The sequence below is a fragment of the Aphelocoma coerulescens genome, chromosome 18 (genome assembly GCF_041296385.1).
Source record: "Aphelocoma coerulescens isolate FSJ_1873_10779 chromosome 18, UR_Acoe_1.0, whole genome shotgun sequence".
Taxonomy (NCBI): domain Eukaryota; kingdom Metazoa; phylum Chordata; class Aves; order Passeriformes; family Corvidae; genus Aphelocoma; species Aphelocoma coerulescens.
In genome coordinates, this window is record NC_091031.1 from 790937 (window position 1) to 816519 (window position 25583).

The 25583-nt window shown below is 51.2% G+C and overlaps 1 protein-coding gene across 4 annotated transcripts in view; it reads left to right on the forward strand.

Annotated features, from left to right (window-relative positions):
• The window catches only part of RNF213 (ring finger protein 213), a 46638-nt gene that overhangs the window by 19370 nt on the left and 1685 nt on the right, over window positions 1-25583 (forward strand). For 3 of the 4 annotated variants that reach the window (XM_069032481.1, XM_069032479.1, XM_069032482.1), the window contains 39 exons: window positions 453-646; window positions 1006-1158; window positions 1821-5411; window positions 5611-5747; window positions 6027-6122; window positions 6558-6676; window positions 7224-7346; window positions 7953-8035; window positions 8786-8933; window positions 9245-9380; window positions 9783-9971; window positions 10412-10551; window positions 11418-11572; window positions 11911-12123; window positions 12507-12688; window positions 13418-13538; window positions 13649-13749; window positions 14011-14190; window positions 14531-14694; window positions 14790-14892; window positions 15554-15668; window positions 16471-16678; window positions 17336-17526; window positions 17830-17958; window positions 18179-18289; window positions 18523-18765; window positions 19402-19483; window positions 20042-20076; window positions 20393-20487; window positions 20816-20975; window positions 21295-21475; window positions 22219-22313; window positions 22596-22847; window positions 23113-23245; window positions 23856-23939; window positions 24240-24420; window positions 24535-24736; window positions 24822-24899; window positions 25190-25387. In XM_069032481.1, coding sequence (XP_068888582.1) covers window positions 453-646; window positions 1006-1158; window positions 1821-5411; window positions 5611-5747; window positions 6027-6122; window positions 6558-6676; window positions 7224-7346; window positions 7953-8035; window positions 8786-8933; window positions 9245-9380; window positions 9783-9971; window positions 10412-10551; window positions 11418-11572; window positions 11911-12123; window positions 12507-12688; window positions 13418-13538; window positions 13649-13749; window positions 14011-14190; window positions 14531-14694; window positions 14790-14892; window positions 15554-15668; window positions 16471-16678; window positions 17336-17526; window positions 17830-17958; window positions 18179-18289; window positions 18523-18765; window positions 19402-19483; window positions 20042-20076; window positions 20393-20487; window positions 20816-20975; window positions 21295-21475; window positions 22219-22313; window positions 22596-22847; window positions 23113-23245; window positions 23856-23939; window positions 24240-24420; window positions 24535-24736; window positions 24822-24899; window positions 25190-25387 — 9101 coding nt within the window. Of the gene's footprint in view, window positions 1-452; window positions 647-1005; window positions 1159-1820; window positions 5412-5610; window positions 5748-6026; window positions 6123-6557; window positions 6677-7223; window positions 7347-7952; window positions 8036-8785; window positions 8934-9244; window positions 9381-9782; window positions 9972-10411; window positions 10552-11417; window positions 11573-11910; window positions 12124-12506; window positions 12689-13417; window positions 13539-13648; window positions 13750-14010; window positions 14191-14530; window positions 14695-14789; window positions 14893-15553; window positions 15669-16470; window positions 16679-17335; window positions 17527-17829; window positions 17959-18178; window positions 18290-18522; window positions 18766-19401; window positions 19484-20041; window positions 20077-20392; window positions 20488-20815; window positions 20976-21294; window positions 21476-22218; window positions 22314-22595; window positions 22848-23112; window positions 23246-23855; window positions 23940-24239; window positions 24421-24534; window positions 24737-24821; window positions 24900-25189; window positions 25388-25583 lie in introns of those variants that run through there. The other variant, XM_069032483.1, reaches the window with a different exon arrangement.

Genomic DNA, 25583 nt, shown 5'->3' on the forward strand with positions numbered 1-25583 from the left:
TAAGGTGGCACATGCAGAGTGGGCTCTGCTGAGTTCAAAACCCGAGTGGGGTTCACTTTGCCAGGTTCTGTGTCCAAGATTTAAGTATCTTGGTCAAAAAGAGCGATTCAGACTGGTCAGTGCAGTGAGGTGAAAGCTGGAAGTCACCTTGTCCCCTGGTTTGGGGGGAAACCAGCATTAAATAGAGTAGATTCAAGTCCTAATAAAGAGTAAAGCTTCTTTCAGGCAGTGGAAGGAAAACAAACCATATGGGTAACAAGAGCAATGTCTTGGATTCCAGACTCCAGCTGCTCAAACCAGATTTACACTTCCTTCTGGAATGCCTTTTAGGAAGCTTCAGGGATTTCAGGGCATGGGATACTTAAACATTTTATTTCCTTCTGTCTATTATGGTCTTAATATGATGTATGTGATATTGATGGCTTTAATTCTTGTGGTGGTTTTTATAACAGGGAAATCTCTGTGTGTGAAGAGGCTACACGAGAGACTGCAAGAAGAGCAGCCTGACTGTACAGAACTTCTGAAAACTATCAGACTAATTGAACCAGAAGTGGATGAAGATAAAGTGCTAAAATCCCTCCTGCCTTTTCTGAAGAGAGAACACCAGACAAAGCCCATGATATTCCATTTCGATATCACCTCCTCAGTAAGTACATCCCTCCCACAGCTGCCTTGTCGTACAAGTCCTGTGTGGATCCTTGCAGGAGCTTTCTTTAAAGTTCTTGTTTCTCGATTAGCCATTTCCCTATCATGTGTTTTCTAATTATTGTGTAAGTAACACAAATACCATCAAGGTAATTGAACTCTGGAACAGTTGCCCAGAGAAGCTGCAGAGTCTCTAACCTTGGAGACATTAAAAACCTGACTGAACGTGGCCCTGGGCAGCCTGTTCTACATTGGCCTGCTTTGAGCAGAGAGCCTTCCCACCCTCAACTGTTGTGTGATTCTGTGAAGTTGTGATGGGTAAATAAAGAGGAAATGCTTCTGTATCTCTTCTTGTGATAGGTGCAGCGTGGAATTCCAGAGTTTCTCTTCAAGCTGCTGGTTTTGCAGTACCTGACAGATAATAATGGCAATATGTGGCTACGGCAGAAGTGCCATCTGTACATCATTGAAATCCTGGAGGAGTCCCCAGTGCCAAAGAAAGCAGCCAGACCTGTACGTACCAGCAGTGCTCCTTTTCTGGGAATTTCGCAGTCACTTTGCACATGTGTGCACTTTGTACATTAGCTGTGGTGAGTTGTAGGGCCTGTGACTGTAAACACAGCACAGGAGTTCCCCGTTTCATTCGGGGTGTGCTGTATCCCAGAACAGCTGGTGTCCCTGCTGTTGTACAAAGTGACATTAACACCAGAGAGCAAATTAGGCCTGTCCGGTTTCCTTGGGTTGGTGATTTCTCAAGGCCTGTTAGTCCAAGCCTCACTGCCCCACTGTAGCATTTATAGGAAACATAAAAATGCAAAATCTAATCTCCCTCATGCTAATTTGCATGTTTTAAAGTAGGGGAATGTTTATATGCGGCTGTAAGAACCGAAGTGACTGGAATAAATAACAGCTTTTTGGGTTTTGTTTTCTTTGAAGCAGCCCTGAGAAGGGCTCATGTGAAGGATGCCAGACTCATGTTCCAGGAAGGAAAATGTAGGAGGGAATAGGATTCACTGGTGCACTTTGAGTGGAAGAAGGGATGCATAGGAGAAAAGGCTGGTTCCTGTTCCTCAGGCCTGTGGTTTTAGGCAAGGAGACTGTTCAGAACAGATTAACTAAACTAATGAAGATCAGGGCTACAGCTCTGTGATGACCTTTTCTTCTTTCTTCTCCAGATGTCAGCGAGCCAGAAGTATCACTTCTTGGACGTGTTCCCTAAAATAACATGCAAGTCTCCTAAAGAAGTGCTAGAAATGGAGACACTTGGGAACCGTTCTGGGGATGTTTCGGACCCAGGAATGGACAAGGAGGAATTTTGCAGCGAGGCTTTCCAGAGACCCTTCCAGTACCTGAAGAGGTTTGACCAGGGGTGTGACCTGGACATGTTCCAGTACGAGGCGCTCTCGGTGGAAGGCAGCCCTGCAGAATGTCTGCAGCTCTTCCTCCTGCACTGCGGGGTCGTGGATCCCTCCTGGGCAGAGCTCCGCAACTTCACCTGGTTTCTCAACATTCAGTTGAGAGACTGTGAAGCTTCTGTCTTTTGCAACCCTAACTTTGTCCAGGACACTTTGAAAGGTTTCAAGAACTTTGTGGTTAGCTTCATGATTTTAATGGCACGGGATTTTGCGACGCCCTCCCTGAACATTTCTGACCAGAGTTCAGGAAGACAATCCTCCCACCTGGAGAACGTCGCGGAGGAAGATCTGCTTCCTTTCCGCATCCGGAAGAAGTGGGAGTCGGAGCCTCATCCCTATTTGTTTTTCAATGAGGATCGTGTGTCCATGACATTCATTGGTTTCCATTTCCAGCAGAACAGGAATTGCATTGATGCCATCAATCCTCTGAACGGCAATGTCATCAAGCGGGACATCATGACTGCCCAGCTGTACCACGGCTTGTTACTGCAGAGGGTTCCCTTCAACGTGCCCTTCGATGAGCTGCCCCGTGAGGAGAAGCTCGAGAGGCTCTGCATGGTGCTGGGGATCCCCTGGGTGTTTGACCCCGACGAGACGTACGAGCTCACCACAGACAACGTGCTGAAAATCCTGGCTATCGAGATGCGATTCCGGTGCAACATCCCCGTCGTCATCATGGGAGAAACAGGCTGTGGGAAAACCAGGCTGGTGAAGTTCCTGTGCCAGTTACGCAGAAGCTTTGTAGAGGTGGAGAACATGAAGCTTGTCAAGGTCCATGGAGGTACCACTGCAGAGATGATCTATGCCAGGATCAGAGAAGCAGAAGCCCTGGCTAAATCCAACAAGGAGCAGCACGGGTTGGACACCGTCCTGTTTTTCGATGAAGCCAACACGACGGAGGCCGTGAGCAGCATCAAGGAGGTTCTGTGTGACCGTACGGTGCAGGGGAAGCCTTTGGCCTCTGGCTCTGGCCTGCGGATCATCGCAGCCTGCAACCCCTACCGGAAGCACACGGACAGGATGATCCAGCGCCTGGAGCTGGCTGGGCTGGGCTACCAGGTCAAAGCCGATGACACCAGGGAGAAGCTGGGATCTATCCCGCTGAGACAGCTCGTGTACCGGGTGCACGCGCTCCCGCCCAGCATGATCCCACTGGTGTGGGATTTTGGGCAGCTCAACAACCACACGGAGAAGATGTACATCCAGCAGATCGTGCAGCGCGTGGCGGAGCAGCTGCCCATGGCCAGGGACGAGGTGGGGACGGTCACAGAGGTGCTCTTTGCTTCCCAGCAGTACATGAGGCGGAGGGACGACGAGTGCAGCTTCGTCAGCCTGCGGGACGTGGAGCGCTGCATGGAGGTGTTCAAGTGGTTTTACAGGCACAGCCAGCTGCTGCTGAGGGAGCTGGAGAAGTACCTGGCCGAGAGGAAAGCTCCCAAGGGCAGCGGCGACAGAAACAGCGTTATCTGGTCCTTGGTGCTGGCGGTTGGGGTCTGCTACCACGCATCCCTGGAAAGGAAGGAGCCATACAGGAATGCCATCAGCCAGGTCCTCCCAAAGCCTTACGATGCCCAGAAAAAGATTTTGGAAGAAATCTCCCTGATGCAGGACTTATTCCTGAGTGGGGTGCCGCTCCGGGATACCATTGCAAGGAACTTGGCCTTGAAGGAAAATGTCTTCATGATGGTCATCTGTATTGAGCTGAAAATCCCTCTTTTTCTTGTTGGGAAGCCTGGGAGCTCCAAATCCCTGGCGAAAACCATCGTGGCCGATGCTATGCAGGGCCAAGCAGCTCATTCTGATCTGTTCAAGGACCTGAAGCAGATCCATCTCGTGTCTTTTCAGTGCAGCCCCCTTTCCACTCCAGAGGGAATCATAGGCACTTTCAAGCACTGTGCTCGGTTCCAGGAAGGGAAGAACTTGGAGGAGTATGTATCAGTGGTGGTTTTGGATGAGATTGGGCTGGCAGAAGACTCTCCCAAAATGCCCTTGAAGACTTTGCATCCACTTTTGGAGGATGGCTGCATAGATGATGTCCCTCTTCCTCACAAAAAGGTCGGCTTCATCGGGATTTCCAACTGGGCTTTGGACCCTGCTAAGATGAATCGCGGCATCTTTGTGTCTCGTGGGGACCCCAGCAGAGAGGAGCTCATCGAGAGTGCAAAGGGCATTTGCTGCTCGGCACGAGGGGCTTTGCAGAAGGTCGAGCAGTATTTCCATCACTTTGCAGATGCATATGAAAATATTTGCAAGGCCCAAGACAGGGAGTTCTTTGGCCTGCGTGACTACTACAGCCTCATAAAGATGTTTTTTGCATTAGCTAAGAGCTCCCAAAGCGAGCCCACACCTCAGGACATTGCCGCAGTGGTTCTCCGTAACTTCGGTGGCAAGGATGATGTCAATGCCTTGGAAATATTCACCTCCAAGTTGCTAGAAAAAGGAGAGATACATGCTCATGATATCAGTAGGATAGAGCTGATCCGACAGAACATTTACAGCAGTGCTGAGGACGGGGACTGCAGGTACCTGCTTGTGTTGACTGAGAACTACGCGGCGCTGCAGATCCTCCAGCAGGCTTTCTTCACTGCCCGACAGCAGCCAGAAATTATCTTTGGCTCCAGTTTTCCTAAGGACCAAGAATATACCCAGATATGCAGGAACATCAACCGAGTGAAGGTCTGCATGGAAACTGGCCAGATGGTTGTGCTCCTCAACTTGCAGAACCTCTATGAGAGCCTCTACGATGCCCTCAACCAGTACTACGTGTACCTGGCTGGGCAGAAGTACGTGGATTTGGGGCTGGGCACCCACCGGGTGAAGTGCCGGGTGCACCCCAAGTTCCGCCTGATCGTCATTGAGGAGAAGGAGGTGGTGTACAAGCACTTCCCCATCCCCCTGATCAACCGGCTGGAGAAGCACTACCTGGACATCAGCACCATGCTGGACAAGGGGCAGAGGGAAGCCGTGCAGGAGCTGCAGCAGTGGGTGCAGGAGTTCACGGCGGTCAATACGGAGGAGCACTTCATCAGCCAGCAGCAGTACAGGCCTGCGGACGTGTTCGTGGGCTACCACGCCAACACCTGCGCCTCGCTGGTGCTGCAGGGCACGCAGCGCCTGCGCCCGGCCTGCGGCCCCGCCGAGCTCCTGCCCCGCGTCAAGGAGGAGGCGCGGCTGGCCCTGCTCAACTGTGCCACCCCCGACGCCGTCATCCGCCTCTGCAACTCCGTGGGGGTGTTCACGGCAGACTCCCTGGCCCACACCTACTTCAGGCAGCAGCAGCACACGTCCTTCGCGGACTTCCTCCGCGCCCACGTGCACGCGGGGGCCGGGCCCCAGACGGCCTTCACCGAGGTGAGCCCGGGGTCCTCCAAAGCCCTCCTGAGCTGCGCCCAGCTCTGTGTTCCTGCTGCCAGGGCTGCGGGATGGCAACGCCTGCGTGCACCACGGTGCCCGGGTGTGCAGAGGTGGGGGCAGTCCAGCTCTGCAGCAGGCTGGCAGCCCCTGGGAGCACAGGTGGGTCTGTGCTATATTCCTGCCCCTTTTTCCTCAGGTCACCACCTTCTCACGGCTGCTCACCAGTGCCGACGCTGCCTGCCTGGAGAGGGAGGTGCAGGGCAGGGCCCAAAGGCCGCAGATTCTGTTCCTGCAGCAGTTTGACACAGAGTACTCCTTCCTGAAGGGCATCCGGTGAGTCTGGGCCTGTGTTTTCCTGCTTGGAATAGGCTGGCAGCTGCGTGGAAGGTGTGTGGGCAGAGCATTTGGAGTAGCGCATATGGAAAAGGGGGACTGTGCTGGCAGTGGGCTGGCTCGGGACAGACTTTATCAGCTCCATCACATGAGATGAGGTTTGGTGTTTATCTTTCCTCCTGCAGCAGCCACAGCTAATGTGGAGTGACTGGTTCTGTGGTCTTTAGTGTTTGGTCTTTACACTTAGTGACTTCCGTTAAATTCCTTTTCACTCTTCAGGGATTTCCTGGATACCACTTCAGGAAATAAAGTCCTCATTATTCAGACAGACTTTGAAGATGGCTCTCAGGATGCCCAGCTCATCGCCTCAGCCAAGTGAGTCGGGTGTGGAGTGGTTCAGTTCTGCCTGGCTGCTCCTCACTGTGTTTGGTTATTGGTGCTGTTTGGGTATCTCACACTCAGGAATGTGCAGTCCTTTATTCTGTAGAAGAATGAATCTAAATGCACTAATTGTGTTTCACATAATCCATAACCCAAATCAAAATAAGATAAGCTGGGTCAAATGAGCAGGTAATCCCCTTTGAAGTGTGAATTCTGGCCCCTGGCTGAGAACTCCTGAAGAGCTGAGGCTCATAGGGTAGTTCAGGGCACAGCTGGAGGTGGCAGCTCATCATCACAGCTGGGAGGAAGGAGTGGGAGTCCCCTGTGTCTGTTCTGGGAGAGGAAACGTGTTCTCTATTGAGGAGGGACCTGTGGCCATGAACCTCTGTCTGCCTTTGCTCTGCCAGCAGCATTTTCTCTTTGTTGCAGGTACACTGTTGTTAATGAGATCAACAAGGTGGACCTGGGAGAGGTCTCTGTCTTTGTTTACTTTATCATGAAGCTTTCCCGGCTGGAAGGAGGAACATCCTACGTGGGATTCCATGGAGGTGGGTGTGCCCATCTGCCCCTCCTCACTCTTCAGCTGCCTTCAGGCAATCATTTCTCTTCCTCACTTTCCTTTAAATGAAAATCTGGACTTAATGTGTCCTGTGGGTTGTCAGAGCTGCTTCCCTGTCCCACAGGACTGCCCAGGGGATCAGTACCTGGCAGTCTGGGTGAGAGCACCTTGCCTTGCCTGCTGACATACACAGGTCCTCTCTCCAGTCAGCTGGAGAGCAGCACACAGCCACAAGGGTAACTCCATGGCTGTGTTGTCCCCCAGTGGCTCTGGAGCAGGTGCTGATGTGTTCTGCTCCCAGCAGCAAGGTTCCTCTGGGCCTGGGGGCTTCTGAGAGCCTCAGAACCTTGGGACTGTCAGGCAAGGCAGGAGGTTCTGAGGGCATCCTGCTTTCCTCTCCTACAGCAAGAGGTGGGATTTAGTGGACTCTGCATGAAACCCCACAGGTTATGGTGGTGGCAGGTAATTCTGGGGAAGCTCTTCTGGAAGAACGAGCTGCAGGCTGGGAATGATTCCCTGTTGTTCTCCGCCTGTAGGGCTGTGGCAGTCGGTGCACATAGACGACCTCCGCAGATCCAAGGACATGATCTCTGACTTGACAGCCCTGCAGAACCTCACCATCAGCCAGGTGTTCTCTGAGGATCCAGGTGGAACCAAAGGTGAGCTGTGTGCTGGGGAAAAGGGGAGCTGTGGTCCCAGAGTTGGTACTACAGGAACTGGCACAATGTATCTGATGACTTCCCCTGCTCAGCACCTGGTTTTGGGGGGTCACCACATGGCTCCCAACTTGTATTTGTATTTAATTCGTTATGACAACTTCAGGTCATCAAGCAAGTTAATTTGGTATTTTCCCATTTTTCTTTTCAGAAAAATGTGGCATTTGCACTGCTCAGCAGCCTGAGTGCTCTGTCCCAGCACAGGAGGCAGCAGATGCTGCATGGCAGAGACCACTGACAAGGGTCTTTCTTTCCCCTCAGCTTTTTCTTACTCCTTTTCCTTTCACCACTGCCTGACAGGAGTCAGGGAGAGCTTAAGGCATTAGCTCAGTGTCACATTTCTTCCAGTTCTTGCTGCACGAAGCCTGACAGCCCAAGCAGCTGTCTCTGTGCTTGAGAGGTGAATCTCAGCTACTCATGCAGGTGCTAATGACATCAGTCATCTCTGACAGATGTTCTGCTGCTCTGGGATGCAGTTGCTAAAATAAACTCTCATCTGACTGATGCAGGAGGGCACTGCTGCTTTCTAATAAAAATTCTACACCTTAGCTGCAGCTCTGCCTGTGAATGGAGAAGCACAGCAGGAAGAGATGGAGGTTGAAACACCAGTGCCAGGAGCAGAGCACCATGAGGTCAGTTCAGAATACGTTTGTTTGCCTCTCAGCTGTCACTGTGGCTCTCTGCTCTGTCATCCGTAGGTGCAACACATCTTTTGTGTCCCCCTTCACTTGAAACCTATCAGCAATATTTGCATCATGAATGTTACTGATCAGACACAAATTCCTCCTCCCCACTGCCCAGTCAAAATCAGCATCACTAAAGAAATAAACCATTCTAAGGACCCTATAGTTCCTTAGTCATTTCATTCTTCTGATTTTTAAAGATCAGGTTTAAGAGTTTCTGTTGCCTTTCTCCCCCTGGAGGTGGGAGCTGTGGCCCTGAGCCTCACTCCAGCTGTGTGTGCTCTGAGGTGCGTGCTGGAGCTGTCTGAGGGCTTTGCTGTGCTGCAGCCACATTTACACTGCCTCGTGTGCCCCATACAGCCTCAGCTGGACCTGCCCAGGACCCCGGACATGTAGCATTTCCCAGGAAGGGCAGATTTTCCCTGGTCACAGTGATTATTTCTACTTCTTTCCTCAAAGTGCTGAATCTTTCCCCTGCAGGAATCTTATCTCAGTACAAATGCTGTGTCTCAGGCTAGTCTGAAAGGGCCACGGAAGTTGCATCGTGTTCTGGAGAGTTGCAGCCTGAGCTGAGGGGAGCTGGGAGCAGGGATGCCAGGCAGCAGGCCCTTTTGAGGGAGCACTGTGAACCTTACCAGAGGGGTGTGCTGGGGACAGGAGGGGCACTCTGAAGGGGAATACCCTCGTTTTCCTGGGCAGGGTGAGATCCTGGACACCACTGTGCTGCTGAGGACCTGTGTGCAGAGTGCTGTGGGGATGCTGCGGGACCAGAACGAAGACCTGAGTCGGAGCAGGAAGAGAATTGAGATTCTCCTTGGCCTTTTCTCCAAAGAGGATGAGCTGAAAGGTGTGTGCTGCAGGGAGTGTCCCTGGGCATCTGGGGACCACCAAAACATGTCAGTCAGGTCACTGGGGACCCAAGGGTCCTTGCTATGGTGCAGACAAGGGGGATCTCCAGGAGTGTGTGTCCATGCTCCAGTCTGTTGATGGATGTAGGGCTTTTCCTGCTGTTCAAGTGGTGGCTTTTTCTCTGGCTATGCTGGCTGGTTTTTTCCCCAGCTGGCCAATTATTGAAACAACTGTCAAATGCTGTGCTTGGTGGGATATTTGGGTCCAAGCTAATAGAAGAGAAAATACAAGTTCCCTGTTGTTTTGTAGCCTCTTTCCTGAAGATAACCAAGGCTCGTCTCTCCAGCCTGTTGAAGAAGCAAGAAGAAAATTCCCTTCACCCAAAAAACTGGGTGCTTCGGGAGGCTTCCAACCTCAGTGCTCTGCAGGAGGCAGGTACCTTCAGGTGAGGACAGAGCACTGCCTTGTCACCTGCAGCCTTCCAGGAAGAGTCTGCTAGTGGCACCTGTGCAGCAGAGAGAGCAGCTTTGTGTAAGCTGAGTATTTGCAGTGTCAGTCTCCAGTCTGTGCTGGAAACTCTCGGAAGGCAATTTTAGCCTCTCCTGGGGGAGAGGGTGACTTAGGGCTGAAGGGGCTGTACTGGGACAGGAATGCACAAGGAAGAGTGGGAGTACAGGTGAGCCAGGAGTGAGAGAAGTGCAGGGGTTTTTTGTTGGTGGTATTTTTTCCCCATAAAGGCAGGATTAGGATTCTATCACATGCAAATGTCAGCAGTTATTCAGGACAGTCACCTCCTGCTTTGCTGATGTTATTGCTCACAGGTTTCTCCATATCTTTCTCCCCAAAGGAACACCCTGTGGAAGCGAGTCCAGAAGGTGATCACTCCCTTCCTGGCTCTCCTGATTGCTGTCATAGACAGGAATGGCAACCTGGAGCTGCTGGCCAGGCCGGCAGCAAAGTGTGTGACAGACCTGTGGATGTTCATCTTCAGTGACACCAAACTCCTGAGTGTCCCTGCCGGTGTGGGGAAGAACAGGTGAGCCTGGGAGGAGCAGCAGGAGGGCTGGGCTGGGCTGGGCTGGCAGCACTGGGAGCAGCCCAGCACTGGCTCTAACCCCCGTGGCAGAGGGATTCTGTTTGTTGGCTGCTCCATGAGAGCAGCAGGGCACTGCTCACTGAGTTCAGTCTGTTCTTCCTGCCTGGCCCTGAGTGCTCCTGGGCTTTGCTCCCTGGCCCTTGGCATGTTCCCCCTCCTTACCCAGCCCCTGCAGCCGTGTCCTGCCAGCGCAGCCTGCCCAGGGAATGCTGCCTGGGGAAGGGCCAATGCTCCACAGCTGGCAGGGTGAGCTGTATCAGAGTCCTGCAGTTCCCTCCCCTTCTAGGGCTTGTTTGCTTTCTGCAGCCTCTTGCCTCTGTTGTCTGAACTGTGCTTCCCAGACAAAAGCCTGGTGCATTAATGACCTTTTAAACCCCCAGCCCTCAGCCAGAGATAATCCTGGTGCAGAACAACATAATGGTATCTGCTGATGTTGGGAATGAGATGCCCTTCAGCTGGAGGATAAAGGAGTACCTGGAAGAGATGTGGTTGGAGGCTCGGTACATCCAAAACACTGAAGGTGAGAGCCTGGCTTGAGCATCTCCATCCATTGCCCTTTGAGCTCTGGTTTGTCACTGCTGTGCCACTCCTGTCACTGGATGAGGAGATTGGCAGCTGGACTGACAATCTCACAGAATCAGACCTGAAACCAGTCAGAATTTACCTGTGAGAATATTACAGTGAAATTCTGCAGCTTTAGTAAAACCCACAGAGAAGGCCAAGAAGATAGTCAATGAGAGAAGATGTTCTGGACATGAGGGGAGGATGTTCTTGTTATGGGCCATTGAGAGTGTACAAGGAAGAACTTGTGGATAATATGTAGCAACTATACTTTTGCTTGTATTGCTGATTGTTTACTGCCTGAATGGTCATTGTTTGTTAGACAGCCTTGTCGTTGTTTGCTAAGCAGCCAATCTTAAATTAGGCCACAGCAATTGTGAAGATGTATAAGAGTAGCAGTAGAGAAAAAAAAACCTTTCTACCTTTCTCAACTGTGGATTACGACTAGTGTGGCTTTTATGTCTGCCTTAACTAGAGCCACAGCTGGAGTCACCTTCAGTCCCTCTGTGCTCCTGTGAGCCAGCAGAGCTCTGTGCAGGCAGCTTTTCTTTGTGCTTCTCACCATTCATCTTTCTCACCTATTCTGTGCCCTTGCATTCAAAATGCTGTGGAGATGCCAAGAGTTAATGACAAGGTGAGATTCCAGAAATACGACACTGGTGCTGGGCTGACAAGGTCTGGCCTGAGTCCCTCCTTACTGCCCTGGATGAGGGGAGTGCTGGATGCTTCAGTGATTAATTAGGTGTCAGTGTCTCTAGGATAGATGCTGTGTCAAAGCCAGCTTCCTCCCAATATCCAGCTTCTCTCTGCATTCTCATTTTCCAGGCCATGCTGAGAAGTTTGTGGATTACTTCCAGAAAACTGCCCTGGGAAAATTCATCTCTGCTCTGACTGAGGAAGAAAGGCAGATGCTCTTCCAGTGCTACATCACAGACTTTATTGGCTTGACCATTGGTGTGTCCTCCCAGAAGGAGCTGCAGGTCAGTGTCTAGAACAGGAGCTGGAAACCCTTAGGATGGGGAGAAGAGTACGATGCCTGTGAATGTGTCCTTCTGAATCAGTCCTGCCTTGGAGAAAATGCCCCTCTGAGACAGCCCAGCAGCAGGGGAAGGCCAGAGCAGACCACTGGGCACTGAGTGGCTGCTGGGGTTACTCAGACCTTACCCAGAAAAGCAGCACCTTAAATTGACACATTTAAGGCTGTCTTTGTAGGGAAGTGATTCTTGTCTTTGAGAGAATTTTGCTGGGATTTCCAGTACAAAATGAATTATGAAAGTCCTTTCTTACCTTTGGTTTTCACCATTTCCCACCCCTGCAGTGTCTGCGCATGGCCTTCGTGTCCTGCATTGAGGAGTGGGTGGCAAAGTCCCCCCGGAGAGAGGAGCTGGTGCCCTCCCTGCCCTGGGCCCACCTGGCATACAACCAGTTCAAGAGCCGCCTGCAGAACTTCTCCAGGATCCTGGCTGTGCACCCCCGTGTGACTGGCTACCTCCTGAAGCAGGAAGGATATAGAATTCCACCCTCAGAGATGGTAAAGTCACTCCCAGGCATTTTGTGCTCCTCAGCCCTGGCAGGGAGCTCTGACTGCACTGATTTAGCTGCTGTGCAGTCTCCTTTGGATTTCAGCGACAGCAGAGGGGGAAGCACAGGCTCAGGTTCCTCAGAACTGGGAACGATCTGCTGTGTTGTTATTGTTACAAGCAGATTTTAAAACAGTTTGCCCTGCTTTTGCAGTAGTTAATAGGACATGCTAACAAGCCAAGCCACAAACATGAGAACTGCAGAGCTTGAAATAGTCAAGTAGGACACTATTCAGTAGAACATGTGCTGCAGCAAACCAGACTGAGAGCCCAAGGTCCATAAATAATTCCGAAATGCAACTGTTGTGTTACCCTTGGCCCTGTGTGTGTGCAGGTTCTGGATGTGCTGGCTGCAATGGTGTGTGCTGAGGAGCTGGAGAGCCAGGTGCAGACAGCCCCCCCTGAGCTCTGGCTGCAGAGAGTGAAGAACCTTCACATGCCCATTGAATTCCTTTGCAAAGAGGAGGGTGCCCAGCGCAGGGCGAGTCGGTGCCATCAGCTGCTGAGGGAACTCAAGTAGGTACCAAGCTCTGCTCACAGCCCTGCTCCTCTGCCTGGCAGTTCACTGGGGCATTGGAGCAGCCTGAAGCTGTTCTGGTGCTGCTTTTTTCAGGCTTTGCAAACCTTTCCAGGTTCCTGCTGGCCTCAATTACATACCAAGCAGCAAGAACCGCATTTTTTCTCCCTCATCTCCTGTAGATTCTCTCTCTAAATCTAGCAGTATCATCTGGTGCATTCCATCTGGGTTCAGGGGTTATTTAAAACTCTCCTCAGGTTCCTGTTAACCAGCAGCATCTCCCCACTTCATCCTCTGTGCATAAAGACTCAGGAGATGGGGAATTTCACTGCATCTTGTGTTTTGGAAGAAAGCCCAGAGTGCCACCCCAGTTTCTCACAGACCTCATTTAGTTTATTTGAAGAAAGTGTAGCTAATTGTGATTGGTATTTTTTAAATTACTTTTTTGATGTAGAAGTTAGAGGTGTGAGAAGGTGTGTGCAGTGGTGCTGGTCCTGCTGCAGTGCTGCCTCCAGGCCAGGCCCCTGTGTCCTCTGGGTTAAGTGCTGGAATGTGTTCTGTCCTTGACAAAAATCCCTTTGGAAAACCAAAGGGCAAAGCAAGTGAGAAGCGCAGGAATGCTGTGGAGGGGAGCATGAGCAGCAGTGAGATCAGTGACTGCCCTGGTTGCAGTGCCATTCCTGCTCCCAGCTCCCCCTGTGGTGGTGCAATCCTGCTTTCCTCCCCAGAGCCTGCTGGAGCCGGGTGTTTGCCATGGCACTCTTCGTGGAACACGTCTTGCTTGGCATTCACGCTGTGATGCCAGAATTCGAGGGCTTAGTGAGAAAATACACTTTGCTTCTTGCCAAGGTGAGCAGAGCTGTGATTTCACCTCTTCCCTCTTTGCTTCTGCTGATCATGGAAGTTTTGGTCTCAGGTGTTGGAGCTGAGTCACTGGGCTTTGTCCTTTCCCTCTGCAGTGTTTCCAGCATGATTCAGACATGAAGTCTCATCCGACCTTTGTTGCAGTGATGACAGTGCTGTGCCAGTGCAAGGAGGAGGTCAGCAGCAGGCTCTACAGGTACTGACACTGGGACAGGCTGCAGGGGCCAGCAGGGACATTACCTGTGTTGCCAGCACACTTCTGGCAGTGCTGCATGGGCTGGAGTGAAAGCCAAAGGAAGAGCAGTAACCCCCTTTGACTCTGCGCCCTGAGCTGAGCAGTGAGCCAGCCTGTTGTGCATTGTCTGCTCTCGCTCTAGCTGCAGCTGAACATCTTGTTCAAGGCTTTTGGGGAGGCAGCATGGAAGCAGCTGTGTTCACTGCTGTTTTTGGATTACAGCCATGGTCTGGAGCCGTGTCCCATCTGCCTGGGAGAGCCAAAGGACCCTGTCTGCCTGCCCTGCAACCATGTGTTCTGCCACAAGTGCATCAGCCTGTGGCTGGTGCCAGCACAGATGCTCTGTCCCTACTGCAGGGTTGCCATGGATGATGTGGAGTTAACTGTCTCGGAGGAGCTCAGGTACTCCAGCCACCCTCTGCAAGGTGGGAGCGTTCACTGGGGAGAGTTTGTGAGGAAATTCTCAACTCTGAGGTTGTCAACACGAGCAGAGTGGCAAGGAACTCTGCTGCACTCCCTCTGGAACTGAACAGGTCCTGTCTGTTCTGTTGTTTCAAAAGAAGGGGAAAGCTGCCTTGGCCTCTGTAAAAACCTGCAAATCACAGAATCATAGAATGGTTTGGGTTGGAAGGGACCTTAAGGATCATCTCATTGAGAAGGTGGAAAAGTATCTCCCTTTGGTGACTTTTGCTCGATTCCTCCCTGACTGAAGTGTTTCTGTGTTTGCTTTTGCCCTTCCCAGAGCTGCCATAGCAAAGAACACCCTGTTCCGGCAGAGGTGCAATAACTTCTTCATAGACGTGGTCACCACCATGTGCTTCAAGGACAACGAGCCCCCTGACCCCGAGGTGATCCAGAGGCTCCTGAATCTGCTGTTTGTTCACAGAAGCCTCGTGAAAGATTCAGGTGAGCTCCCTTCACCCTGACACTCAGTCCTATGGAGCTGAATCAGTCACCACCTTCTCTCACCTGCCAAACCTGTCCTTCCCTTATCTCCACAGATCACCGTGCTGTCTACACAAAATTCCTGTCTCCATTTAATGATGAGGTGGATGAAACTCCCATCATCCGCTCTGTGATGCTGAAGCTGCTCCTGAAGTACAGGTGAGCACAGGCAGCTGAGGGGGGTTAGGCCAGGGCCTGGTTCTGCTCTGTTCCTCATCAAACCGATCTGATTGTTCTCCTCACCTCTATGAGCTCCTCTGAGTTTGAATCCTTACAGGTGGATTTCATCCCTTTGCATTAGTCATGCAGCTTGGCTGGCTTGCATGGAGCTTGTGGTGCAGTGTGAGCAGCCTGTGCAAGGTTTACCTGGCTGTCCCTCACTAACCCCGTGCTGAGGGTGGATGCCTGGGTGCTGGAAGGTGGCTGAGTGGTTGCTCTGATCTAGGTCAGCAAAGCAAAACTCTGCATTCATGGAGATCTAATCAGGACTGATCTTGTGTCTGCTCCACGGACCTCCCCATTCCCACAGCTCTCCCACCTCCCCTTGCAGGCAGGGCACAAAAGCCCCTTCTCAGGTGTGAGCACCTCCTAAATCAGTTGTTTAAACACATCAGATGCCTTTTGCCCTGAAAATGCGCACTGAGCCTGGCTCAGGCTGTGAAGCCAAATGTCACCTGCAAAAAATGGCACAACGGCTTTTCCATCCTGCAGCTGGATCCAGAGTGACCCCACGTGTCTCTGGTAGCTCTGCTGTGATTTAGAGCAGGAGCAGTCTTGTCAGCATGGCAGCTGTGTAAGGGGGTGTCTCTCTCTCCTGTAGCTTCAATGAAGTGAAAGATGATGTGCAGCATTACCTGTCCCAGGTGGAGCACAACGAGCTCCTAGAGAAAAATGACAAAAAAGAGCTCTACTTGCTTTTTGTCAACTGCTTGGAGGTAAGAGCTGGGCCATGAAACTGTTGCAGGAGCAAAAAAAGTGAAGAATATAAATTCTTCTGCCTAAAATGAGGCATGTTTCTTGTGTACGTAACTAGTTGTTCAACTAGAAAGCCCAAAAGGAGTTGATATCAAATCACCTGGTCAGAACCTGCTCTTGGGAACGAGCCTTGCTTTTCAAGGAAATGTTTGTGTGTCTTGCAGCATTACATAAATTCTTTCCCTTGGAGTGTCTGAGTGTTAAGACTCAAATTCTGGCACAAGAGTGCAGCAGGCAGGGCCTTTCTCATGGCAGTAGCCCACTGCTGAACTGCCTTCTTATCTCCACAGACACTTAAATTACTGTGCAGAACTTAAATTATTATATGCCTTTTGGATTGTTCCCTTTCCTCCCCTTGCATAACTTTCAGGGCTTTGGACAACCTGAAACAAATGTGACAGCAGGGGAGAGGTTTCATTATGTAGAGTTTTTTTTAAAGTGACTTTGTAGTTAAAATCCCCATTTGTGTTCTTGCCAAGGGACACACAGGTGGAGCTTGGCATCTTGGAACATGGAACGTGTGTCATTCACAGCCTGCTCATGGCTCTTGCTCAGTGCCAAGCTTGGGGAATGTGGGACAGCTGGGGCATATCCTATAAATGGTGTTTGGTGACATGGCAGAGGTTTAGGGTGAGTGGGAGCAGTGGGCTGGAGGGTGCAGGGATGGTTCGCTGCGCTCGTGGCAGAGTGGGTGCCCTGGGGACGCGGGGCTGGCTCAGTGAGGCGGCTCTGCCACTCACCGGTGTTCTGGCCTCTCTGTAGGATTCCATGTGTGAAAAGTCCGAGGACAGCCTGGGATATGAGCACGGAAACAGTCTGCCTGAGGACAGCTTTCCAGAGAACTATCTCCCAGCGAGCAGCAGAGAGGCTCCTCAGGAGTCCTCCGTGGAATACCTGCAGGCCGTGGCCGCGGTGCGCCTGTACCTGAGCAGGGCTGCAGAGCTGATCTTCGACTTGCAGCAGCACAAGGGTAAGTGGGATTGTTCTGCTGTCAGGTGGAAATGCTGGATGCAGGGCAAAGCCAGCAGGGCAGCTGGGCTGGACACAGTCAGTGCCCTGTGCTCTGCTAGGACCTGTTTTGGTGCGTGGCCAAGAACGAGAGCAGCAAGTCCCTTTTTCCTTGGGGGTGTCAGTCAGTGTCTGTTCCCTGTACCAGGTGTTAGAAGGGCTCTGTAACTGCTAGCAAGGCTGTGCTGGTGACCCCAGTGTAGCTGCATGGCAGTTACACCTGTGGAAGGAGATTTATTTTATCCTCCTGATGCTAAAAATGAGATTTATTTAGAGCCCATTAAATTGAACTTTAAAGCATAAATGCTGCTTCAGACTCAGGACTGCTGTAAGGCCTATTGTTTTATATGAATGAGAGCTCTGCAGAGCTAGAAGGGATTAAGAGTTTATATCAAAGAGTTTATATCTTCCCTGTTGAAGAAATGAATCATTCTCTGAAATCTGGCTGAGGAAATGCTCCAGACAACACTTGAGGAAGGGAGGGCTCTGAAGTTCTCCTTTGTAATTACACAGTACTAATAAAAGAACTTGGTGCTACAGCTGGTGCAGACAGTGAAGTTTTACAAAGTGGAATGTGCTTTTGCCTCTTTTTTTTTTTAACCTCTTTTTTCCCCTCCAGAGCCAGAGCAGATGAAGGAGAAGCAGCGTTACCTGAAGAATGTGGAGAAGTTCTGCAGCCTTGCCAGGAACGACTGGCACCGTGTGTACCTGGTCAGGAGGATTGCCAGCCAGCACGGGATGGAATTTGCTCAGAAGTTGGTCACAGAGCCACGGTTCAGCTGGGTGTTCCCAGCAGAAATTCTGCAACAGGTAGAGAAGAGGCGTCTCCTGGGGATGGTTCTGGTCTCCTCTGTCTTCACTTTGTGCTGCTTTGGGGTGTTCCCGCTGTTGTGTGGCTCTAGGGGACGGGCCACAGTGGCAGTGGTTGGGAAGGTGACTTGTCCTGGCTTTCTGGTGAATGGAGTCCCTCCCAGCAGCACCTTTGGGTGGCCGTGTCTGCTGCTGGTGCTCTGGGGAGGCTGAAATGCCCCAGTGCTTGGGAGGAAGAGGAGATTCTGCCTCCTCCAGCTGGGTTATTGTCCCCAGTGCTCTGCATGGCTGTTCCCTTGGCAGGTACAGCACAGCCAATCCAACCACATCGACCGGTACCTGGTGTGTGGGGAGCGGTACCGGGCCCTGCGCGACGCCGTGGGACGAGCCATGATCGAGGGCACGGCCCAGGGGCTGCTCGAGGCCGAGAAGGTACAGCCCAGTCCTCCCTCCAGACCCCTGCTGGAGTTTGGATGGCTCCAGCTCGGTGTCCCTGTGGGCAGTGTCTGTTCCCATGGAGGGGCCTTTGCTGGCAGGTCACTGTGGTTTGTGCTCAAGCACACGTTTTCTTTACCTTCCCACCTGCATACTCTATCGCTGTAGCTGGGACAGCTCTGGCCTGTCCCCTGCCACATCCTTGGTTCTTCTCCAGGCCTCCAGCAGCTCCCCAGCTCTGGAATCTGCCCACCTGCTCCTGGCCATCTTCCGAGAGGTCACGGCCCTGTACAGTGCCAGGGATCCAAGCCTTCATCCCAAGCAGCAGGTAGGACACTCCCCTTTGGAAGCTTGTGACAAACCTGGATGAGGATGAAGGGGATCTGAATCAGTGCTGGAGGAGCTTTTGCTGCTGTTCCCCAGCCAGCGCTGGGCCCGAGCTGAGCAGTCTGGGGAGGTTTTCAAAGCGGGGTAACCCAGTGTGGGAAGCAGCTGCCACTGCTCTTCACTTGGTTGGGCAGTGTCCTGCTGGCTTTAGCTCTTTCAAATGTGTGCTTTCAGCAAACAGAGGCGATGACTCAGTTCATCCAGAGCTCCCAAGTGCTGAATTCCCCTGAGCTGCAGCTCTTTGCAGTTGCCCTGGTGAGGAACGGCCTCCCCGCGCTGGCCCTGGAGCCACGGGGCTGCAGCCAGCACGGGGTGCTGGTGGAGATGGCTGTGCACGTGGCTGCCGTGCTGCTCTGCGGGCACAGCCCTGTCCTGCAGCCCCTCAGGAACCTGGCCTTCCAGCCACACACCATGCAGGTAAGGACACGGAGCTCACGTGCAGTTCAGCACATCCCTGGTTCTTGCCTGTGCCTGCTGGATCCTCTGCTGGACCTTTCTCAACAGCAATGCTCCCAGCTCACTGTTTGAGCTGTGAAGTACTGGGGGGTGATTATTTCAGTGCTGTTGGGGTTCATTAGCACAACAACAAGCTCTGGCCTGGTATCTTTCCAAGGTACCTCTGTATCCTGAGCAATGTGAAGCAAATACCTTTGCTGATATTTGGGTGAGCGAGGCTGAAAGCTGCTGGCAGGTCTCACTGTGCTGACCTGCCTGCTCAGAAAGCACTGGCTCCTGAGTCAGGGGGTGGGAGCTGCTGCTCTGCTGCTCCTGGCTACCCAAGGTGTAAGGAGACATGCTGGTACACACCAGGCTGCATCAGGAATGCAGTGCAGCGTGTCTGGAGAGTGCACATGCAAGTCTCAACAATATTGACAGTTCTAAGAGTGGATTATCAAAGGTAGAATTTGAAAATCTGCATCTGTGTCACCTGCCTGACCTCTGCTCTCAGATGTCTCTGTTCCCCAGTGTGAACAGAGAACCAGTGAGTGACTGCTACAGGAAAGAGCTGATTTACAGATCCATTTGTGACTGTTTTCCCCTTTCCCTGCTCAGCACTCTTTTCTGCCCACAATGCCAGAGGACATCATGGCTCAGGCGAGGGCCTGGGAGGGACTGGCCGCTCTGCACTGGTATGGTGAGTGCTGCTGGCTGGCTGGGGAAGGGATTCCTTGGGTTTGGAGAATGAAACGGTTCCAAATGTGAGGACAAACACACTCCTCAGCACAAGTCATCATTGGTAAATCCAGATTTGTAGTGACAGTTTGTGTGGGTGATGCACCAAAGGACATCCAGTGCTGTTCAGTCTGTAGCTGTTCACAGAGGTTGAGGGGGCACAAGCACAACACGAACAGGGTATGAGAGGAGAACTCTACCACCTTCCTGGCCAGCTTTGTCTCTGCTTCCCACAGCTGGACCTTCCTGCAGCTGGGCATGGGGGCTGGGAGCATTCCTGCACTCAGCAGCACAATCTGTCAGGCTTTGATTCCTTGTTTCTCAAGGAGAAGCAGCACTGAAAAATTTCTTGGCTTCCTGTGTGGGCCTGTCAGTCCTTTGGGTTTTGGGATGGTCAGGGTTTTTGATTAGATCTTGAAGCATATCTATTGCTCCAGGATGATGGTCCCAATGAAAGGGAGTAACAGGGGCTTTATAAATCTGTCTTAGAATATTGTTCTGTTTGTTTCTCTTCTGACAGAATGTCCTAATGGCCACCCCTGCACTGTGGGAGAGGTAAGAATTTGGGACTGGTGGGTATTTAAGCAGACAAAGTTTTCAACAATAAACTGTTTTATTTTGTTTACTGGTTTTAAGGTTTCGATGCACAGAGTTCCACTTCTAAACTCGATATTATTGATCATTTTATCATCGTAATGTAAAATTTAGAATACCCTGAAGACTTATACCATAAATTAGGAAACATCAGGCAGAGGCCCAGTTTGTAGCAGGGTTTGAATTAACCACTTAGAGCTTGGGTTTTCGTTTCATTCCTTCTCTGCTGGAGAAGCTGTTGCTCTGCAATTCAGTGTTCTCCTTTTCCTTTTCCCAGTGTGGCCTTCCCATGGAAAAGAGCCGCTGTCCCGACTGCCGGGCCCCCATTGGAGGCACCGAGCACAAACCCCTGCAGGGCTTCCAGCCATCCAGGTATGCTTTGCTTCAATGCCTCTGCAGTGCTAAATGATGCAGGACTTGCCTGCAGCGCCTTCAAAGGCCAGAGGTACCAACCACTTCATGCTGCTCTCTGGAAGGTGTTAGGAAGGGATGTCCAAGTAATCGGGCAGCAAAACCTCAGAAATTTGCTTTTCTGTGTACAAAACCAGCTGGAAGCTGCCACTCCCCTGTAGCACTTTGAATTGGCAGCTTTTGCAGCATTCAGAGACATTATGGGTCAAAAAGACATTGCTGGGTATCAGAGGTGTCTTGTGTGGGTTTTGTCAAGGCAAAAAAATACCATATATACACTTTCCTGCAGGAATCATAGAGACAGAACTCAAACTGGCCACATTCTGGGAGATGTTCAGCACAGAAGAGCCCCGGGAGTGTCTGACCGGGGCGTGTCCCCCGGGGTCTTTGTGCTGCTCCGTTTGCTCACGCACCTGTCAATGCTGCTGGGAGCCTCCAGAGCCCCTCAGGTATCTTCCAAAAATGCTTCCAGGTAGTCACACAAAATGTAGAGAAACTTTTGTATGCTGCTGGTCCTTTTCATCATATTGCCAAGTGACCAGGGCAGTCTGTCAAGATGCAAGACCCAAATTCCCTCCCTCCTTGCCCAGGAGGGATTTTGGTTAATTCCTGCACTTCCATGCAGGCACATCCACCCATCCCTGCCCTGATGGGCCCAGGTGGCAGGAATCCCACAGGTGGGGGTGCCTGGCAGGACTGAGCTCTCTGTGCCTGGTGCTTCCCTGAATGTTTTTGGCTGTGCTCAACTCTTGCCTTTGTTGTCTTTAGTCCCTGAGGATGATGATCAAGCCGCCAGTGGATGATGTGGTGAGCTTCCTGCAGCAGCACATCCAGGAGGACTTGGCACAGCTGACAAGGATTTTGGGGAAGAGTGTGGATGACACCATGAACATCCTCCACCTCATGCTCTGCAGCCTCCTGCAGGCCCCCCAGCAGGAGCCAGGCCAGTGTAAGAAAAGCCACCTGGCCTGTCACACCTGGGGCTGTATTTGAAGGGCTGTGGCTGTGCAGGCACTTTGCTGATAAACCACTTCCAACAGCAGTAGCTGAGCTGAAGAGAAAAATAGAGAGTTTGAAGCTTGCTTCTTACTGTAGGGAGGGAAGAATTTTTGGCTGTTAGCTTCTTTCAGTCGAGTACATGGGGGTTGCAAGGTTTGGTGCAGTCAATAACTCTGAAAATGAATTATTGACAAAATAACGTTGTGACAGATGGGCAGAGCTTCCAGCTCCTGAGCAGGGCTGCTGCTCCCAGCACAGCAGCTCGTGCTGTGTGCAGTCTGTGTTCTGTGCTGCCTCTCCGTGACTGCCAGAAGTTCTTTGGGAGAAGAGGGATGGCAGAGTGGGGTTCATGGTGGGATCTGGAGTCACTGTGGCACAGAGGGATTTATGTGTAAATTCCCCGTATTTTGAGTGTGGGACAGCACCAGTCAGTATTCCAAGCTTCAGTCTGTCATAGTCTGACCTTGGACAATCTGTTCAGTCTTTCTGGGATTATGAAGGAGTTGTATAAATGTCTCCATCATTCACATGAATGACTGGCTGAAGCTCCTGGAAACCTGGATCAGTGTGTGATGTTTGGGTGTCCCTCTCCAGCTGGACCAAGATACTCAGTTAACTTCTAGGACCTGTCAATCTGTGCTTTCTTTTCACTGAAATATTGCAGATGTAAGAGGTGAAATATTCCCCTTGCAGGGCTGGTGCAGTTTGATGATGTTCTCTCCACCAAAGAGAAGAGAAACAAATGGGAAGAAATTGTTGCAAACACAATTATTGTTCCTGAACTGAAGGTGAGAAATCTGCTGTACAGAGTCAGTAGCAGGTCAAAATCCACTGGAAATCTGACGTGCTGTACTGCCTGTGGTACACTTTTCACCTGGCTGTTCCTAAAGCCAACCCATCCTTGGCACAGCAGCAGGCTAAGGATCAGCTGCCTTTATCCTACCTGTGGAAATGGGAGTCTGAGACAGGAATTGTTCTGGGATGATTTTGTACAGCTGGAAAAGCAGAAATGGCTTCACTCAGTTTAAGGTATTTCAAAATATCTGATAATTTATTTTTTTTAAATGCAGGATTTGGATAAAAAGCTTCTGAAGTTAAACAGACAGATACAAGAGGATGAGAGAATCTCTTCCAACCCCATAGTGAAAATAGTGTATGGGGACCCAGCTGCATTCCTGTCCCAGCTGCCAGGGGACAGCCACATACACCACTCCAAGATGTGGAGCTGCCGCAAGAGGGTTTCAGTGGAGAACCTGGGCCAAGTTGTGCAGCAAAAGAATGCCAAGGACGCTGTCCCTCTCCTCTGGAAGTTCCTGCAGAAGGTGGGGGTGGCACAGGGGTGAGAGCCTGGGATGCTCAAAGGTCAGAGCACAGAAGCACAGACTGGTTGGGGTGGGAAGGGACCTCCAGCCCTGGCTTGGGTCACCTGGAGCAATTGGTTTGGATTATCCAGTTACTTTATTCTCAGTACTTGCTATGATCTTGACAATGAACATGAAATATATTTTTGTCTTCTAAACATCTAAGAAGTAATTCCATAAAAGTCTTCCCAACAGCCTTACCCACAGGTTCCCTTTCCTCTTCCAGGAAACTGAGCTGAGGCTGGTGAAATTCCTACCAGAGATTCTGGCTCTGCAGAGAGACTTGGTGAGGCAATTCCAGAACACAGTGGAGATCAAACACTGCTCCATCAGGGAATTCCTCAGAGAACCCCACTCAGGTGAGGAGACTCTGCCAAAATTAATGAAACAGAAAATGCTGGATTGTATAGTTGAAAGTGAAGGTGAAAACTCACATTTTCTTTTTAACTCTCATCCAAATGAACTGGAGACCTGGATATGGTTGGAAAAGTTACCAGATGACTTTAAAGGGAATTAAGTACAGGAGATTTTCTGCGAGGGGTGGGAGCTCTGCGCAGTGCAGCAGTGGTTATGTTGGCATTTTAAGCTCAGCCCTAGAGCAGGGCATGCCTAAAGAATGGAATAAATGTCCTCCCCTTCCTTTCATGAAGTTTGTGGCAACTCCTTCTATTGCATTTAAGTACAATTACTGATGTTTTTAAGTGCTTATGGAAAAGTACATAAAGGTCATGCAGAATCAGACCAAGGACCAATCCATCTTTGTGGCCTGGGCCAGGAGCAGACAATAATGGAAAAATATTAACAAACTGAGCAAATAACTCCATTTGATAGCATCAGAAAGGTGTTTGGTGTCTGTTTAGTCTCTTGAGCAGTTGCCTGGAGTTCAGCAGTGTGCTCTGAAGATCCCTGTATTGCAGAGTTTCACCAGGAAAAGGTGTTTCATCGATTTATCTTTCTGTTGTTTCTCAGGTGTGATGAGGGATCTGTTAGAGAGAAGAGTGAATGTGTTTCTGTCTGTCTGGAACAAGCTGAGAAGCTCCCTGGACACCAATGGTGAGCAGCTTCTTTCCCAGCCCTGCTCCTCCGCTGCTCCTCGTTCTCAGTTCAGGTTCCTCCCATCAGTGATGCTGAGGCATATCCTCAAAACTGAGCTTGGCCTTTGAATTTTAAGAATCTAGGTACAAGGGGAAGAACTTGTTTCCCTCTTGTAGTATTCTCACCTGAACTTGTTCCCCTTTGTGCTTGTCCCTAAGGCCGAGAGCACAGCTTTTCTCAGGCTCCCTACCTTCTCCTGCCCTGGCTCAGCCTGGGCTGGCTCTGGGCCTCCTCAAACACTCCTTGTCTGTATTTCAGGGGAAATTAAGCTGCCTAAAGGGTACTGTGATTCTGAGCTGAGCCTGGACAGCAGGCTGGAGGTGCTGCTGCCGCGGCGGCAGGGGCTGGGCCTGTGCTCCACGGCCCTGGCCAGTTACCTCATCGGGCTGCACAACAACTTCGTGCACTCCGTCAACAGGCACATCAAGCAGGATGACAGGTGTGCTGCTCTTCCAGTCTTTGGGCTCTGCTGCATTTCCTGCTCCCTCACCATCAGCTTTCCCTACTCCACAGAGGCCTCTCCCTCTGAACAGAGGCCCTTTGCTCCCTGCAGGTACTTGATCAGCCCCTCGGAAGTGGCCGACCTGCACCTGATCAGTTACGAGGTTGAGAGAGACCTGATCCCTCTGATCCTGTCCAACTGTCAGTACAGCATGGAGAAGGGAGGGGAGACGTTGCAGGACTTCGATCTGGAGAGGATCCAGCAGCAAGTGATCAGCAAGTTCCTGCAGGGGAAGCCACTCATCACGCTGACGGTAGGACAGGCAGGGGCTGTGCAGCCTGGAGGGCACTGGGAGCAGTTTTCCAGAGCTTCACATCCATGGTTTTCTCTCCTGACAGGGAATCCCCACCCTGGTGTACAGACATGACCGGAACTATGAGCAGCTGTTCAGTGATGTCAGAATTAAGCTGGAGCAGGTGGGTTTCTGCGCTGCAGGAAGCAGGGCAAGCATGAAACCCCTGATTTTCCAAGGGTTTTCTGTCCCTTGCCTTGTCCATCCAAAGGCTTGCCTGCTGATTTCTCAGCATGCCTTGGGTATGTGCAATCTGGCCTTGTGTTGTCAGTCAGGATTTACAAAGAAAAGGGAGATAGCTCAGCATTTCAGTTTCCTAAATCTGGGGCTCTGTTGTCTTCCATGACTTGAGCAATTTGAACAGAAAAAGGAATGGCTCTAAAATAATATTAACTGCAACCTCATGGTTTTCAGAGTGCTCTGCCCAGTTCTGTGATGAACATCATCAGTGGGGAGCTGCAGTCCTACAGTGATGTGTGTGATGCTCTGTCCCTCACTGAGATCACCCTGGGCTTCCTGGCCATGGCTGGTGAGAACGCTGAGATGCTGCTGACTGACTACATTGAACAGGTCCTGCAGATGGGGGATCAGACAAACCCTCACGTGCTGCAGGTGAGTCCTGAGGGCAAAGCTCCGATTCTTACAGGATAAAATCTGCCCTGGTTTACACTAAATCCAGCCAGTGTGACCTTATTCAAGCCCAGTATGTGACAGAGCCCTCTCACTTCCCCACTCCCTGTCGTGATATCAAAAAGTGGATTATTGAAGGCAAATGGGGAAGGGTGAGAGGGCAGATGGGCTCCACACA